The sequence below is a fragment of the Macaca mulatta genome, chromosome 7 (assembly GCF_049350105.2).
Source record: "Macaca mulatta isolate MMU2019108-1 chromosome 7, T2T-MMU8v2.0, whole genome shotgun sequence".
NCBI lineage: Eukaryota > Metazoa > Chordata > Mammalia > Primates > Cercopithecidae > Macaca > Macaca mulatta.
In genome coordinates this window covers 122965577-122982629 of record NC_133412.1, presented here as the reverse complement: position 1 = coordinate 122982629, position 17053 = coordinate 122965577, and the positions used below count along the sequence as shown (strand labels likewise).

Sequence of the window (17053 nt, the reverse complement as noted above, 5' to 3'; positions counted from 1 at the left end):
GTATATATATATGAGATATATATATATGAGATATATTTTATTTATATATATATATATATATATGTGCATGCACTATAGGTGCATGCCACTACACCCAGCTAATTTTTGTATTTTTGGTAGAGAAAGGGTTTTGCCATGTTGGCCAGGCTGGTCTCGAACTCCTGGCCTTAAGTGATCTGTCCACCACGGCCCCCCAAAGTGCTGGAATTACAGACATGAGCCACCATGCCCAGCCTCTAAAAAATATTTCTAAAGGTGTTTTTGCAAAAATACTATTTGGAAAAAAAGTACACTAATTTTGATGTGTTATTATATCACACTAAAAATAATAATAACCTTAAAAGAATCCTTTCTGACAACTGTAATATTCTGAGTTTTTGTTTTTTTGTTTTTTTAACAGACAGGTTGGTCTTGAATTTCTGGCCTCAAGCAAGCCTCCTGCCTCAGCCTCCCAGAATGCTGGGATTACAGCCGTTAGCCACTGCACCTGGCCAGATTTTCATTCTCTTAAAGCCCATCAGAGTGTGTATTTTGAGGGGGCTAATCCAACTTTTAATGTTCCAAATACACCATTTAAAAATAGAGGTGCTCTTCTAAGAGGCGGGCGAAGGCATTCACATAATCCAGAAGCCATTTTAAAACGGTGTTCCTTCTGCTCAATGTCATCTATCAATATCTAATCAGATTTTGATATATTTTTGCCTTAAATATAAAAGACTGATGCTAAAGTTCATCAGCACCGTAGCATAATAAGGTAATTATTTCCAAGATGTGAATTACTTGTGAGATTCATTTTCTAAATCTGTTATTCAGCCTAAAAATAGTGAGAAAAATGAAAACTGACAATGAAATATTTTTTGTACAATCAATTCTAATGACTGCTTTACACTGACAAAAACGAAGACAGTAATCACATATACTTTGTACAATAAATAAAATGTAAAAAAATATTTCAATACATAAATAGAAGCTTTACACATCCAAAATACAGTAAATATATATGAAATATCTCTCTAAAATTCAATGAAATACTACAAACTACTATAATTTCATTTATAAATTATATATATTTCAATATAGAAATATTTTTCTTTAACATTTTAAATTTCAGAGATAACTTACATGGTAATATTGTGGAGAATAATTTCATATACCAAGCTTTTTAGTAATTAATTGTAATTAGTAATTCAATGGAAGGGCATGATTGTGACAATATGAAGAAAAATTTCTTAATTATGCCAAAAGTACCATTTTTAGGAATATAAAGATACAGTGTTCTATTTCTGTAGAGATGGTAATGCTGAAAATAAAACGGAAGGTATGAGATTTTTTCAGTGTCTGTCTTGAGCACAACTCTGTGGAATGGTGTGGGCCAAACTGAGGGGTTTCTATAAAGTCAAATTACTAGATTACCATCCCATCTCATTACTTACAAAAATTACTTTAGAAGCAGTCTTCTAAGGCAAAATGTATTTTAATATGTCTCAAAAAGTTAATAAAAATACTGCTTCTCAATGTTTCAAAGCCTGTATGATAAATAAACCTCCACTTTATGTACTTTAAAGCATGGTCTTTATATATAAACTAGACAAACTAATAACTTAGGGGTAATGGAGAGACAATTGAAGACATTTATTCCTCTATTCGAATAAAGGTGAGGAAAAGTTATGATGATGCCTAAGAATACTTTACTAGGTAAGTGTCGAAAAGGGCAAGAGTTCAATATTTAATACCATTCTGGTGTTTGCCTATTTTATAATATTTGGCCCACTGTATTAGTTATTCAAAGAGAACCTTAGGTAACTTCAAAATGACTTGAGAAAGTTTATTCTTTCTGAAAGTGTATATGTAGTGTTTTCGCATACATACATGTATTTATATATTTATGAAATTACGTTGGGGATTTCTGAAGTTCTTGAGAGTAATTTCTTATTCTCAAATGTATGTAATCTTTCCAGTAAAGAATACATATTTGAGTTAAAATCTGTTATAACTGTACTTACTTTCAGAAAGAATAATTGTTCTGTAGCTTGTAAGGAAATTTGTTTACAAATATAAATTAATCTGCATTAACATCTTTTTTTCATATATCCCATGGCATATAGTCACTTAACAGAGTATTTGTATTCCAAATTTTATCCTTTAAATACAGCCTGCAATTTGGGAGTGTAAATGTACAGTCTGATTAAAATGTTAAGACATACTAAATATGTAGAGTATGTAACAATTTAATTGCTACTGATCCACTGATACTTCTTTTCTGTTTCTTCTTTTTGGACTCTTTGTTCTTCTCGGTGATTAGCTGCAGCCCAAAATGTTATTTTTTTGAGTACTTGTTGCAGAAGTTTAGGAGGTAACAAAGATATCTGACTTTCTAACATGATAGAATTTTTACCAATGCAGTCAAGGCATGACCTGTAAATAAAACATAACAGAATTATTAGTCTTGAACCTGAGGTTATAATATAAAAGATTTATAGTTAAGAATTCTTTCTTTCTTAACATTGTAGTACTGGACTTCCACCTTTTTTCAGTTTTAATTTTTGTCAGTACATAGTAGGTATATATATTTATGCAGTACATGAGATGTTTTGACACAGATATGCAATGCATAATAATCATGACATGGAAAATGGGGTATCCATCCCCTCAAACATTTATCCTTTGTTATAGTTAAGTATTCCTAAAATTTAAAATCATCATAAAAATTTTATATGGCAATGCATTCATTTGTCTTGTTTGGAACATGATAGGATTTTTTTCCCCAGAGCACCACAATAATCATGTATTTTTATAGCATAGAGACTAAATCTGACCAAAATACAACGGAAACAGAATATACGGCTTACCATGCATAATGTTCTTTAAGTAAAAATGATTCAGACTTAATTTCAAACCAGATGAGTCTACAGCAGCTCCTGTTTATGTTATCCTTTCAATCAGCCCAGTAACCATACACCCTTCTCTCAGAACTGCCCTTTGCTTCTGTCACCTCAAGATGAAACATCTAACATCTATTTTTATATCTGCTCCATGTTTTCTCCATAAACAACTGCACGGGGGTTACACACTTGACTTATGTGACCCAGAGAGAGCAGGTTGAAAGACAGGAATGGAGCAATACAGAAAGTGCCAAGAGACCACTTGGGTTTCTACTCTTCTGGGGGCCTGGGTGTTCATTTCTTTTCCCTTTGATTCCATTAGACTAGAGGGCAGTATCCTTCCAAGTACAATGCCCTTTTAAATCTTATGCTATTTTGAAGAGGATTTTGTACTTTAAAACCAAAAGAAACTTAAGAACTATCAAAAAAGCATCTGTTTCAATTAATAAACTTTAATTCAAAAAATAAGTGTTAAAAATTTTTTTTAACAGACTCATTTGATTCTGCTGTGGTTTAGTTGTCATTGTTACAAGCACTTAGACTCTTAGAGATTTAGATGTTCTTCCATACTCTTATGAAGCTTTTTCCCTCCACTCTGGAACAACTCTAAACAAGAAGTGAGTTAAAATGTCCTGGGAGGTCGAAGTACAGGTACAGGGTTCTGTGGGAATCAGAGGAAAAGAATAACTAAGACAACCTTAGCAAGCCCAGGGAAACTCTCCCGATGGGAGGTCCAAGCTGAGACCTTGAGGTCCTCAACAAATTAAAGAAACAAAGGTATTCCAGCTAGAAGAACCACACTGGCAAAGCCCTAGAGATGAGAAATAAGATTACAGAAACTGCACTTCTATTGTCTAAATACAGCTGGAGGGCAGAGCATTAGAGTGGGGCATGGCCAGAAGTGAGACAGATAAATGGAGGCCCTGAGTACCACTCGAAGGAATCTGCAGTTTGTCTCTGGCAGTGGGAGCCAAGCAGGAATCATCACAATACAACAGGTGATATGTCAGCCTTCCATAGGAATATATAAGAATATTTCATGACTAATTTTTTTTTTCCCTTGAGATGGAGTCTTTCTCTGTTACCCAGGCTGGAGTGCAGTGGCCTGATCTCAGCTTACTGCAACCTCCCACTCCTGGGTTCAAGCGATTCTCCTGCCTCAGCCTCCCGAGCAGCTGCTATTACAGGTGTGCGCCATACCACGCCCGGCTAATTTTTGTATTTTTAATAGAAATGGGGTTTCACCATGTGGGCCAGGCTGGTTTTGAACGCTTGCCTCAAGTGATCCGCCCACCTTGGCCTCCCAAAGTGTTGGGATTACAGGCATGAGTCACTGTGCCCGGCCTCATGCCTAATTTTTATAATAGCCCCAAATTGCAGATATCCTAAATATCTATTAATAGACTAGTTAATAAATGGGGTTTTTTTTGTTTGTTTTTGGGACGGAGTCTCACTCTGTTGCCCAGGCTGGAGTGTAGTAATGTGATCTCGGCTCACTGCAGCCTCCGCTTCCCAGTTTCAAGCAATTCTCCCACCTCATCCTCCCAAGTAGCTGGGACTACAGGCGTATGCCACCACAGCCAGCTAATTTTTTTGTATTTTTAGTGGAGATGGGGTTTCACCACTTTGGCCAGGCTAGTCTCGAACTTCAAACTCCTGCCCTTGGGTGATCCACCTGCCTCGACCTCCCAAAGTGCTGGGATTACAGGCTTGAGCCATTGTACCTAGCCAATAAATTGTATTTCCACAAGATAGAATCTATATAGCCATCACTAACAAAGTATAGATTTATTACATTGAATGATTATTTACATGAAAGATATTACAAAACAGCCTGCATAATTTGATCCTTTATACACACTCACATATACATATATGTGTGCTGTTCTTGCTGAGGCTTCCAATGACCTCTTAGCATGATTAAGTCCACTCTAATCATTTAATAAAATCATTAAAATCATGTTTATATGGTTATACATTGATCATTATATAAATGATTTATATATAAAATCTCTCTCTGCTGGGCGGTGTGGCTCACGCCTGTAATCCCAGCACTTTGGGAGGCCGAGGCGGGCAGATCATGAGGTCAGGAGTTCGAGACCAGCCTGGCCAATATGGTGAAACCCCGTCCCTACTAAAAATACAAAAATTAGCTGGGTGTGGTGGTGCGTGCCTGTAATTCCAGTTGCTCGGGAGGCTGAGGCAGAAGAATAGCTTGAACCCGGGAGGCGGAGGCTGCAGAGAGCCAAGATTGCACCACTGCACTCCAGCCTTGGCAAAAGGAAAAAAAAAGCAAAAAAAAAAAAAAAAAAACAAACTCTCTCTCTCTGTCTCTCTCTCTATATATATTTACACACACACATATACACACACACATATATATACATGTACAATTTTTATAATTTTACTAATACATGTATATATATATGTCCCCTACGATGGTTCATAGGTGATTTTTTTTTTACCATATACTTTTCATATTGTATGAATTTTCTTGGTAAATACATCTTTTTACAATCAGAATAATATAGCTATTTCTTTTAATTTCTTATAATATCCTTTTATATCCAAAGGTATGATGAACATGATCCCACAAATCTACGAGACAATATAAGCCACTTTCTATCATTTCTACATTTCTTCATCTGCCGCATTACTGCTTATCTTCCCTCCCAAACCTGGGTTTTCTGCTTTTTGGAACACCAGTTGTATGTTCTGTAAGCACCCCTGCTTCCTCTGACTTTCTGAAATCTAAGAAAATTGTTGTGTGTGCAGCTTTCTTGAGAAAATAGTACACATTTTCCCTCGTCTCCATTTTCACAGTCAAGGATCCAGTGTCTGTAGTCTCACTCCTCACCACTGCTTCCAGGTTATATCATTTCACATGCAGGTGTTGCCATCCACTAACCTCTGGCTCATTTTCCCCCAGTCACTGAAGACTTTGGCCCTGGCTCACTACAGTCCCTTTTCGTGACTGGTTTTAGCATCTGTGTGGAGAACCCTTTTCATTCTTTATGATCTCGCTCAGGACAGTTCCACCTGTGAAATCTTAAACTCCCATCCTCCTCTTGGACCAGAAACCTCTTATCCTTTTAATTCTTACACTCCCTTACTGCTTGGACTCTTCTGGGTTCTCCAAATAATAAGACTCTTCCAGTTTTAACTTTCTTTCGTATCCAGCCTAGTTCCCTGCACTTCCTTCTCTTGCCAGCAATTTTAATCCCCTTCTCCACCATTTCTGTTACCCATCCCAGCCAAACTGCAATGATGGATAAATTCAGCCGGTCATCTCCTTTCTGCACCTGCAACCCGGCTGCTTAGTGCTACTGGGGAAAGCCATGTTTCTCAGCTATGGTGCCACTACATATTGATGATATTCTACCACAGCTGCGTGCTCCTTTGTTATATATCCCACAGACAGAAGTCAGCATCTTCTTGCAGTCACCTAGGCAGCTACTTCAAATCTTCACCATTCATCATTAAGTTCTTATCCTCACTTCTCTTTTCTCTTATCAGATGACCTCACTATCAAGTGGAACTTCTCAACGTCCTGCCCCAACCAAAAAAGTTTTCTATCTATATATCCATACTTCCTTCTTTCTCCACTATTTTAAGGAAAAGAATCCTTTCTCCAGTCAAGAACTAATTTAAAAATCTTTTTGCTAAAATCACCTTCTCAAGACACTGCTCTACCCACTTTTCCTACATTTTCTTGTTTCTAACAACCTACTCTCCATTGGCTTCTCTTGCCCGACCAGGATATAAACAAACATACTCATCCTCCCTTGGTCTTGGTGCTCTTCCCCAGAAGTCATCCTGGCTTCCACCTTCACCAACAGAGAAACGGTGGAGAAAGGGATTAAAATTGCTGGCAAGGGAAGGAAGTGCAGGGAACTAGGCTGGATACGAAAGAAAGTTAAAACTGGAAGGGTCTTATTATTTGGAGAACCCAGAAGAGTCCAAGCAGTAAGGGAGTGTAAGAATTAAAAGGATAAGAGGCTTCTGGTCCAAGAGGAGGATGGGAGTTTAAGATTTCACAGGTGGAACTGTCCTGAGCGAGATCATAAAGAATGAAAAGAGTTCTCCACACAGATGCTAAAACCAGTCACGAAAAGGGACTGTAGTGAGCCAGGGCCAAAGTCTTCAGTGACTGGGGGAAAATGAGCCAGAGGTTAGTGGATGGCAACACCTGCATGTGAAATGATATAACCTGGAAGCAGTGGTGAGGAGTGAGACTACAGACACTGGATCCTTGACTGTGAAAATGGAGACGAGGGAAAATGTGTACTATCCACAGTGCTTTTCAGTCCAAATATTCTGGGATCTCTTTACAGTAGTCTTTCCTTGTTCAGATCTCCCTTCTCTTGGTTTTTGTGCTACCATTATCTCCTGGCTAGCCTTCAACTTCTCTGGTCACTCTCTTGCTGCCTCCTTTTCTTCTCCCTACCTCTCAAATGTAGTAAGTTCCTAATGCTGAGTTGTTGGCTTCCTCCTTACTCCTAAAACTCCTCCTGGCCAGAGCTAATCCACACTTATTAATTCTCCAATGATTCTGAAATTTTATGTCTGGCCCAGACCTTTTTCCATATATTTAAGCATTTAATGGATAGCTCCACTGGAGTTCCCATAAACACTTAGCACATCCAAAACCAAACTCATCATTTCTACCCTTATCCCATCTTCAGACCACTGCCTTTCTCCATATTCCTATCATTAAGTCTTCCCACTCCTTTTCCTTGGCATCTATTTAACTACCAAGTCCATTCTCTCTCCTAAATGTCTCCATCTCCCTTCCTTCTCCAGCCCCATTGATACTCTCCAAATCAGACATTCACTCTGTACCTGACCGTTGTAATAGTCTCTTTACCGATTTTCTTTACCCAGTCACATATCCCTTCAATTTTTCATCCACTCTGTTGCCAGAGGAATTGTCTAACTTGTAATATGATCATCTTATTCTCTTGCTCCAAATTTTTGAATGGCTCTTGATCTCTTTTACACCAGATACTGTAAAAGAGAGATAAAGTTCTAGATGACATATGATTTCTGATTTCTTGTCCAACATCATTTCTTGCAACTCTCTGCCTCATACTACATTCCAGGGATGCTGAAGAATTCAGTTTCCAGAACACACTATGCTTTTTTATATATCTTTACACTAACACCCTTTCATTGTTTGTTCATGGCAAATTCTTAGCTCAAACCCTTCTTTTGTGAAGACTTCCCTAACCTCTGCCATCTTAATCATAGACAGACAAAATGCCTTCTTCTCCAGTATTCTCATAAACTTTGTATATGTTTCTTTTAAGGCAACTTCCTTTTTCTATTGTAGAAAAAGTCTGAAAGCTTGACAGTCTACCTTCTATATTATTTGCAATTTTAGGGAAAGGCTATGCCTTTTTATTTCATGGCACAGCGCCTTCCCAAGTAGGCACTCAAGTGTTTCTTGATCCCTGCATATGAGGAACTTGCAATCCAAAGTGCGGGCCACACCCTGGACTAATTAAATCACCACCTGTGAGGGCAGAACACAGGCATTAATTTTTTTGAAACCCCTCATGAGAGTTTAGTTAGAGAACTACTGTGCGAAGAGAAGGGGTAGTTAAGAAAGATATTAGAAAGGTCCAGTTTGAGCTAGTCTAATGGTTTTCAAGTGGTTCATGTTATAGAACATCTAAATGTTACAGTATACTCCTTGAAATATAGCGTGTCCCCTCTCTTTCTCGTATGTCTTCGCTTATGTTATTCCCTCTGCATAAAATTCCCACACATGTTCACTGGGCAACTTCTACATCTCTCAAATCCTTTCTCCCAACTCTCACAGATAGAAATAGGGGTTTCTTCCATACTCCTCCCACTAAACTTTGTATGGATTCCTTTTAGAGCAAGAATGTATGAGCTAAGACACTGTAAGTCATATCACCAACTTAATACTAGCTTTGGGGTTAAAAAAGAAATTCTTCGATATTAAATGTCTGTGTATGTGTATATATACAGTCAGCCCCCTGTATCTGTAAGTTCCTCCTCTGTGGATTCAACCAACTGCAGATTGAAAATGTAGTTAGGCTTATGAAGGTTGTATCTGTACTGAACATGTACAGACATTTTTTTCTTGTAATTACACCCAAAACAATACAGTGTAACAATTACTTTCATAGTATTTAAATTGTATTAGGAATTATGAGTAAAGTAGAGATTATTTAAAGTATATAGTAGGATGGGCATAGGTTTATATGCAAATATTACATCACCCTATATAAGAGACTTGAGCACTCATGAATTTTGGTATCCAAGTGGGGGTTTTCCTGGAACCGATTCCCACAAATACCAAGGAATGACTGTATATAACATATATATGATATATATTTTTAGGCACATTCTAATTTCCAAAAAGTTAAAATGTGAAAAATGTCAGGCTTAGAATTAAGGAAATATAGTATGTTTAATATTACCATATAAACTAAAGGCAATTTTACAAACAAAACAGTGACTGTATTGTATGTATACATACACACACACACACACATATACACACAAAATACACATACACACATGTATGTATATATGTGTGTGTAATAAATATTTATTTATTTATTTATTTTTGAGACAGGCTTTCAGTCTATTTCCAGGCTGGAGTGCAGGAAACATGATCATAACTCACTGCAGCCTCAAACTCCTGGGCTCAAGCCATCCTCCCACTTCAGCCTCCCTAGTAGCCACAGTAGCCAGGACTACACACGTGAGCAACCATGCCAGCTACTTTTTTTTTTTTTGTAGAGATGTGGGTTTCATGATGTTACCCACGCTGGTCTTGAACTCCTGACCTCAAGTGATCCTCCTGCTTTGGCCTCTCAGAGCACTCGGATTACAGGTGTGAGCCATCACACCAAGCCAGTATATTTTAATTTTTAAAACTCACATTGGTGTATAGTTCGCCATTATAAATTTGATTATACTATTAAGAAGATGTGAACATATTCTTGAATTCATGTCATAAACAACCTGAAAACTATTTCAACTCTTCCCAAAAATGAGAAATAAATTATCATATATTCATAGCAAATATATAGAAAATATTAAATTTGCTTACCTGAGTAGCGAATAAGGCTGTGTTTGAAAGATCAATAAATCATTACAGTGACCCTAATCAACATAAAAAAGGCATTATTGAGTTTTTGATAAAAATAACAATAAGTGAATGTTTTTTAATTTTATAAATGTAAAAGATTGTATAAGGCAGCAAATAAATCTTTCTAGCTGTTGATACATAAATTCATGCACACACATAAACATACACGTAGATACACATACCTGCTACCTACAAACTTTGAGTTTGTGGTTTCCAATTTTCAGTGACCACATTTTTACCTAACCAATAGCCTACATAATTGCAAATTTGAAAATAAGAAATACATTCTTCACCAAGAAGTGAGTTAAAAAATAACAGTAGTGGTTTTCCTTTTTTTTTTTTTTTTTGAGATGGAGTCCCACTCTGTCGCCCAGACTGGAGTACAGTGGTACAATCTCCGCTCACTGCAACCTCCAACTTCCAACTCCCAGGTTCAAGCGATTCTCTTGCTTCAGCCTCCTGAGTAGCTGGGATTACAGGTGCCCACCACCATGGCTGGCTAATTTTTTTTTGTATTTTTAGTAGAGACTAGGTTTCGCCATATTGGCCAGGCTGGTTTCAGACTCCTGACCTCAGGTGATCCACTTGCCTCAGCCTCCCAAAGTGTTGTGATTACAGATGTGAGCCACCACACCCAGCCCAGTAGTGTTTTCAAAACCTTTTTTTTTTTTTTTTTGGAGACAGGGTCTGGCTCTCTTTCCCAGGCTGGAGTGCAGTGGCACAATCAGAGCTCACTGCAACCTCTTGTCTTCTTGGCTCAAGCCATCCTCCAACCTCAGCCCCGCAAGTAGCTGGGACCACAGGAACAGGCTACCACGTCCAGCTGTTGTACAGACAGGGTTTCACCAGGTTGCCTTGAGTTCAAGCAATCTACTGGCCTCAGCCTTCCAAAGTGCTGGGATTAGAGGTGTGAGCCACCATGCCTGGCGCTTTTTTTGTTTTTAAGCTGAACTTTTTCTTTCAAATAACTCATATGTTAAAATTTCCTCTTTACCTTGTCCTCCTTTTCCAGGTGGTCTCAGGATTCCCCGGGAATCCTTTTTTTTTTTTTTTTTTTTTTTAGTTCGGAGTCTCACTCTATTGCCCAGGCTAGAGTGCGGTAGTGCGATCTCGGCTCACTGCAACCTCTGCCCCTCAGGTTCAAGTGATTCTCCTGCCTCAGCCTCCTGAGTAGCTGGGATTACAGGTGCACGCCACCACACCCTGGCTAATTTTTGTAATTTTTAGTAGAGATGGGGTTTTGCCATGTTGGCCAGGCTAGTCTCAAACTCCTGACCTCAGGGTGATCCGCCCACCTCAGCTTCCCAAAGTGCTGGGATTACAGGCGTGAGTCACCACGCCCAGTCCTCCCCGGGAATTCTTAATTTGAAAGTCAAGATCTCAAGATTATTTGAATAATGACTCTCTCATCTAAAAGTTAATGTGGTAGAAAAGTCACAGAAAATTTATCTAATCCTTTCAAATAGGTCTTTAGAATTTCATAATTTATGATCATACTTTTAATCAGAATTCTTATTTTCATGATAAACTTTGCATCCTAAATGAAGATTTCTAGTGCCAAGAGAAGACAAACCACAAAATTTGCTTTTTTAATAAATGCAAAGTTGTAGTTTTAATCTTTTAGTGAAGCACTGAATTCTCAGCCAAAGAAAGCTCTAAAACTTTCAATATACAAAACATTTAAGTTAGGGGCTTCATAACTACAAAATAAAGCAAATTCCCTGGAGAGAAGCCATCCTATTTTGGAGTTTGCCACTCCATAGGAGAAGCTCTGGAGATAACTGCGCCTCAAGAGATGAAAGAGAGCTATTGCCCTCTGGGTTAGGCTCTGGCTCGCAGTACCCCATCCCTGATGGCTCAGAATGCTCTATATTTGAGTGCACTACACGAAACCAGACAAATCGTTCCTGAACTGTCCCATTGTGTATAGTATATAAATATGGCCGCCCTGCTCTGAATTTCCCAGGGTGCTAGGAGTGAAAGAACCATACTCTCCAAATGCTATTCATTTATACCTTTGACCTTAGTTTTATCAAATTTTAAAATTGCAATGCTTTAAACTAAATGTAAAACAGCTGAGTAAAGCAGTGGTAAAAGATACACAGTAAAAAAGAGAATAGGCCAGGCACGGTGCTGATGCCTGTAATCCCTGCACTTTGGGAGGCTGAGGTGAGTGGATCACTTGAGGTCACGAGTTCAAGACCAGCCTGACCAACATGGTGAAACCTCATCTCTACTAAAAATACAAAAAATTAGCCAGGCATGGTGGCACACACCTGTAATCCCAGCTACTTGGGAGGCTGAGGCAGGTGAATCGCTTGAACTCAGGAGGTAGATGCTGCAGTGAACCGAGATCATGCCACTGCACTCCAACCTGGGCAACAGCAAAACCCTGGCTCAAAAAAATAAAAAAGAATATACTTGAAATATTTCAACAAAGTAGTTTCCTCTTGAGGGAAGAAGCTAGGAGGTAAGATTCAGAAGGAATAATCAAGTGGCTTCAACAGTACTGATGATGTTCTAACTCTAAAATTAGCTAGGCCGGGCGCGGTGGCTCAAGCCTGTAATCCCAGCACTTTGGGAGGCCGAGGCGGGTGGATCACGAGGTCAGGAGATCGAGACTATCCTGGCTAACATGGTGAAACCCCGTCTCTACTAAAAATACAAAAAAAAAAACTAGCCGGGCGTGGTGGCGGGCGCCTGTAGTCTCAGCTACTTGGGAGGCTGAGGCGGGAGAATGGCGTGAACCCGGGAGGCGGAGTTTGCAGTGAGCCGAGATCACGCCACTGCACTCCAGCCTGGGAGACACAGCGAGACTCCGTCTCAAAAAAAAAAAAAAATAAAAATAAAAATAAAATTAGCTAACAAAATTCATGGGTATTTATTATACTTAGAATCTACATGATTAATATTCTTTTTATGTATCAAATATTAGATACAAATATGTATTTCTTTGAGACAGGGTCTCGCTCTGTCACCCAGACTGGAGTGCAATGGCATGATCTTGGTTTGCTGCAACCTCCACCTCCTGGGTTCAAGCGATTCTCATGCCTCAGCCTCCCAAGTAGCTGGGACTACAGGCATGCGTCTCCGCACCTGGGTCATTTTTGTATTTTTAGTGGAGATGGGTTTTTGCTATGTTGACCAGGCTGGTCTCGAACTCCTGGCCTCAAGTGATTTGCCTGCCTTGGCCTCCCAAAGTGCTGGGATTAGAGGCGTAGGCAACTACACCTGGCCTACATACAAATATTTTAATTCAACAATATTAGAGAAACCCATGTAAGAGAAAAGAGAAAGAGGAGTTATCCTTTAAAAGGTCTTCTTAATAATATGGCTAATCAAACTAATAGACCTATTTTGATTTGTAAATCCAAAATATCCAGAAAGGCTTCATAAAAGCCAGTCATTCTTGCTGGGCGCGGTGGTTCACACCTGCAATCCCAGCACTTTGGGAGGCCGAGGCGGGTGGATCATGAGGTCAGGAGATCGAGACTGTCCTGGCTAACATGGTGAAACCCCATCTCTACTGAAAATACAAAAAATTAGCTGGGCGAGGTGGCGGGCACCTGTAGTCCCAGCTTCTCAGGAGGCTGAGGCAGGAGAATGGCATGAACCCGGGAGGTGAAGCTTGCAGTGAGCCGAGATCGTGCCACTGCACTCCATCCTGGGCGACAGAGCAAGACTCCATCTCAAAAAAAAAAAAAAAAAAAAAAAAGCCAGTCATCCTGAAGATCATTTAAACCACAGAGTAACATTTCATGCCCTTCATATTTTGCAATGTTAGAATATCAACATTCTTGCTGAATAGCCATTTAGGCTGAATAACACAACTACTCAGAGGACATATTTAGATACAAAATTTTCTTACTGTATCCAAGGCAAGTAAGTCATCTTTGCTCCCACCAAATACCATTATTTCATTTTCTTTTCCCAAACAGGCTGTGTGCCATAACCTGTGATTGAAAATTATAAACAGAGTGAAACACTGTCATGGAAGAAACTGTATATTATATATAAATCAATTCTAAATTTCATACTCTAAAATGTAATCTATTTAAAAGAGACATGATTGAATTTGAACGTCTGGAATATCCTAAAAGGGGTTATAAAGATTCCTCTAGAGTTCATTAAATCACACCATTAAGGAGATGACGCTCTCTGTTTTTTGTTTTTGTTTTTTAAAGAGATGAGGCTAGTTTTGAACTCCTGGGATCAGGTAATCGTCCTGCCTCGGTCTCCCGAAGTGCTGGGATTATAGGCATGAGCCACCACACGCAGCCAGAGATGACTCTTAATAACCCTATTATATCCTTCAATATTTTTATAACCTTTTTCTCTCATACATATTATTCCTACAGTGAAATAAATTAAAAAGGAACTGATCACCTTATTGCTGAAACAGGCACTTTCCCAGTTTTCTTATTACTATCTGCCATGTTACTGTTCTTATAATTTTTGCCTCTTTTTTTTCCTACTCTATGCTCCCCATCACCCAACAAATCCAGTTTGGCACTCCTTCACATTTCCATTGTCACACTACTCTTGACTCGGAGTACAGAACACCATAATACGTTCCTAGTTTTTCAGTCTCTCATCTCCCCCAGCTACACATGGCTAATAACAAATATTTTTCAAATATTGTTTCTAACCATGGAAATTTCCTGATGAGGAAGTATCTGTGCTACCAATGGCTGTTTTTCCTAGCCTAATATTTGTGATCAACCACTGTTTCTTTTTCCCACAAATCTAAATTCTTGGCTTCTTCCTAAATGAGCCCTCTACTTAGCTAAATTCATTTCCTTGCTTCCCCTATGAGAAAAGCTTATTATCTATCTCTAGGCTTTTGTTCACTCTGTTTCTCATGCTTAGAATAATAAGCCATTCTTACTGGGCCTTAAAAACAGGCTCCAAACACCCAGGAAGTATTCCAAATACCTACCCAAAACTGGTTCTGTTACCATCTCTATTCAGCACCTTTTAATGTTTATGTGCTCATTTTATACTCGCCTCACTTACATTTGAAGATGAACTGCTCTGTATGCTACTTTAGCTGTTTGACTAGCTACCTAAGATTACGAGGTCCTTGAGGTAAGAAATTGTCACAGTGGTGTGCTGGAATCAGCTTACTGGCTAGCAGAAGCTGATTGTGCATATCTGCATCCAACCCCACGTGCAGTGACATCACATTGGAAGCTTGAAATTGGCCAGGGTAGGAGTATTTACACCTTGGAAATCAGCAAATGCTACAAATTAGGGCATCCTCACACTCTAGAGAGTGGTTGTTGGCCATTACCAGCACACCATGGGAACTTGGGGAATCTAATTTTATGGTTTCTTAAAAATGCCTCATGTGGTGTTCTGTACCCAGTTTTCTGCTCGAAAACTTGTGAATAACAAAAGCAAACATGAGGCTGGGCGTGGTGGCTCAAGCCTGTAATCCCAGCACTTTGGGAGGCTGAGATGGGCAGATCACAAGGACAGGAGTTCAAGATCAGCCTGACCAACGTGGTGAAACTCCATCTCTACTAAAAATAAAAAAAAAATTAGCTGAGCGTATTGGCACATGCCTGTAATCCTAGCTACTTAGAAGGCTGAGGCAGGAGAACTGCTTGAACCCAGGAGGTGGAGGTTGTAGTGAGCCGAGATCACACCACTGCACCCCAGCCTGGGCGACAGAGCGAGACTCCAACTCAAAAAAAAAAACCGAACAAACAAAAAAACAACCAAACAAAAGCAAACATGAAAAAAAAACATAATATATTCAGTGATTAGATACACAAATTATTTCTCCATGCACTCTAGCCTGGGCGATAGAGTGAGCCTCCGATTCAAAAAAACAAACAAACAAAAAAACAACAACCAACCAAACAAACAAAAATAAATATCAAGAAAACAACATAATATATTCAGTCATCATATATACAAATTATTTCACAAAGGAGTAGAGCATCTAATGCTCTTTTGGAAGTGGTCTGATAGCTCACGTCTATTTCCAGTATCACATTATTAACAAACAATAATTTTCTCCTGTAGTCCCAGCTACTCAGGAGGCTGAGGCAGGAGGATCGCTTGAACCCGGGAGGCAGAGGTCGCAGTGAGCCAAGATCATGCCACTGCACTCCAGCCTGATGACAGACTGAGACTCCATCTCAAAAAACAAAAAAACAAAACAAATACTAATTTTATGGTTTTACAAAGTTGAATATTTCCAGAGTATGAGAACTCTCAAAAAACTTTCCCAATTTTAGAGGGTAAATTAGGGATTTTTACATAGTTATTGCTTTGACTTTTAGAGTACTTTGATTCCTTTTCTTTTCTTTTTTTTTTTTTTTTGAGACAGGATCTGGCTCTGTCACCCAGGCTGGAGTGCAGTGGCACAATCTCCGCTTCCTCCATCCTCTGTCTCCCGGGCTCAAGCAATCCTTCCACCTCAGCCTCCTGAGTAGCTGGGACTATAGGCACATGCCACCACACCTAGCTAATTTGTTTTTTGTTTTTTTTTCTTCAGAGATGGGGTTTCACTGTATTATCCAGGCTGGTCTTGAACTCCTGGGCTCAAGCAATCCTCTCACCTTGGCCTCCCAAAGTGCTGGGATTACAGGCGTGAGCCACCACACCTGGCCTTGATTACTTTTCTTAATATACCAACTGTTAAAGCAGCAGATTCCTAAAACAATTATAAATCATAACTTATTTTATTACCACACAACTTATTTTATTTTTTCTACTTCCCAGGAACTGGGACACATAACTAATTTTTAGTACGTTAATCCCTTTTACTTAAATTTCACAAGTGCAAACAGTGGAATTATGCACAATTCGTTAAACCAAATACTTTCCTCAGACAATCATGTACACATTTAATGACAAATGCACTTGTGGCCCAAAATGGAACCAAGTCATTAGAGATGTTGTTTGGGAAATACTCTGCCCAATTCTCCAACTCTTATCTTAGATGATACATTGATATAAATCTTCAACAAGAACCCAGACTATGTGGTGGGGTTGAGGATGGGGACTGGAAGAGGGTTAGGTAAAGGAG

At 39.0% G+C, this 17053-nt stretch overlaps 1 protein-coding gene across 3 annotated transcripts in view; it reads right to left on the bottom strand.

The window, feature by feature from the left end:
* Window positions 1-1047: 1047 nt before the first annotated feature.
* Window positions 1048-17053, bottom strand: part of KLHDC1 (kelch domain containing 1) — a 60548-nt gene continuing 44542 nt past the window's right edge. For all 3 annotated transcript variants that reach the window (XM_015143652.3, XM_001098337.5, XM_077940969.1), the window contains exons 11-13: window positions 13880-13964; window positions 9973-10025; window positions 1048-2415 (exon numbers count right to left, since the gene is read on the bottom strand). In XM_015143652.3, the coding sequence (XP_014999138.1) occupies window positions 2229-2415; window positions 9973-10025; window positions 13880-13964 (325 nt within the window). In that variant the 3' untranslated portion in view covers window positions 1048-2228. The remainder of the gene's footprint in view (window positions 2416-9972; window positions 10026-13879; window positions 13965-17053) is intronic.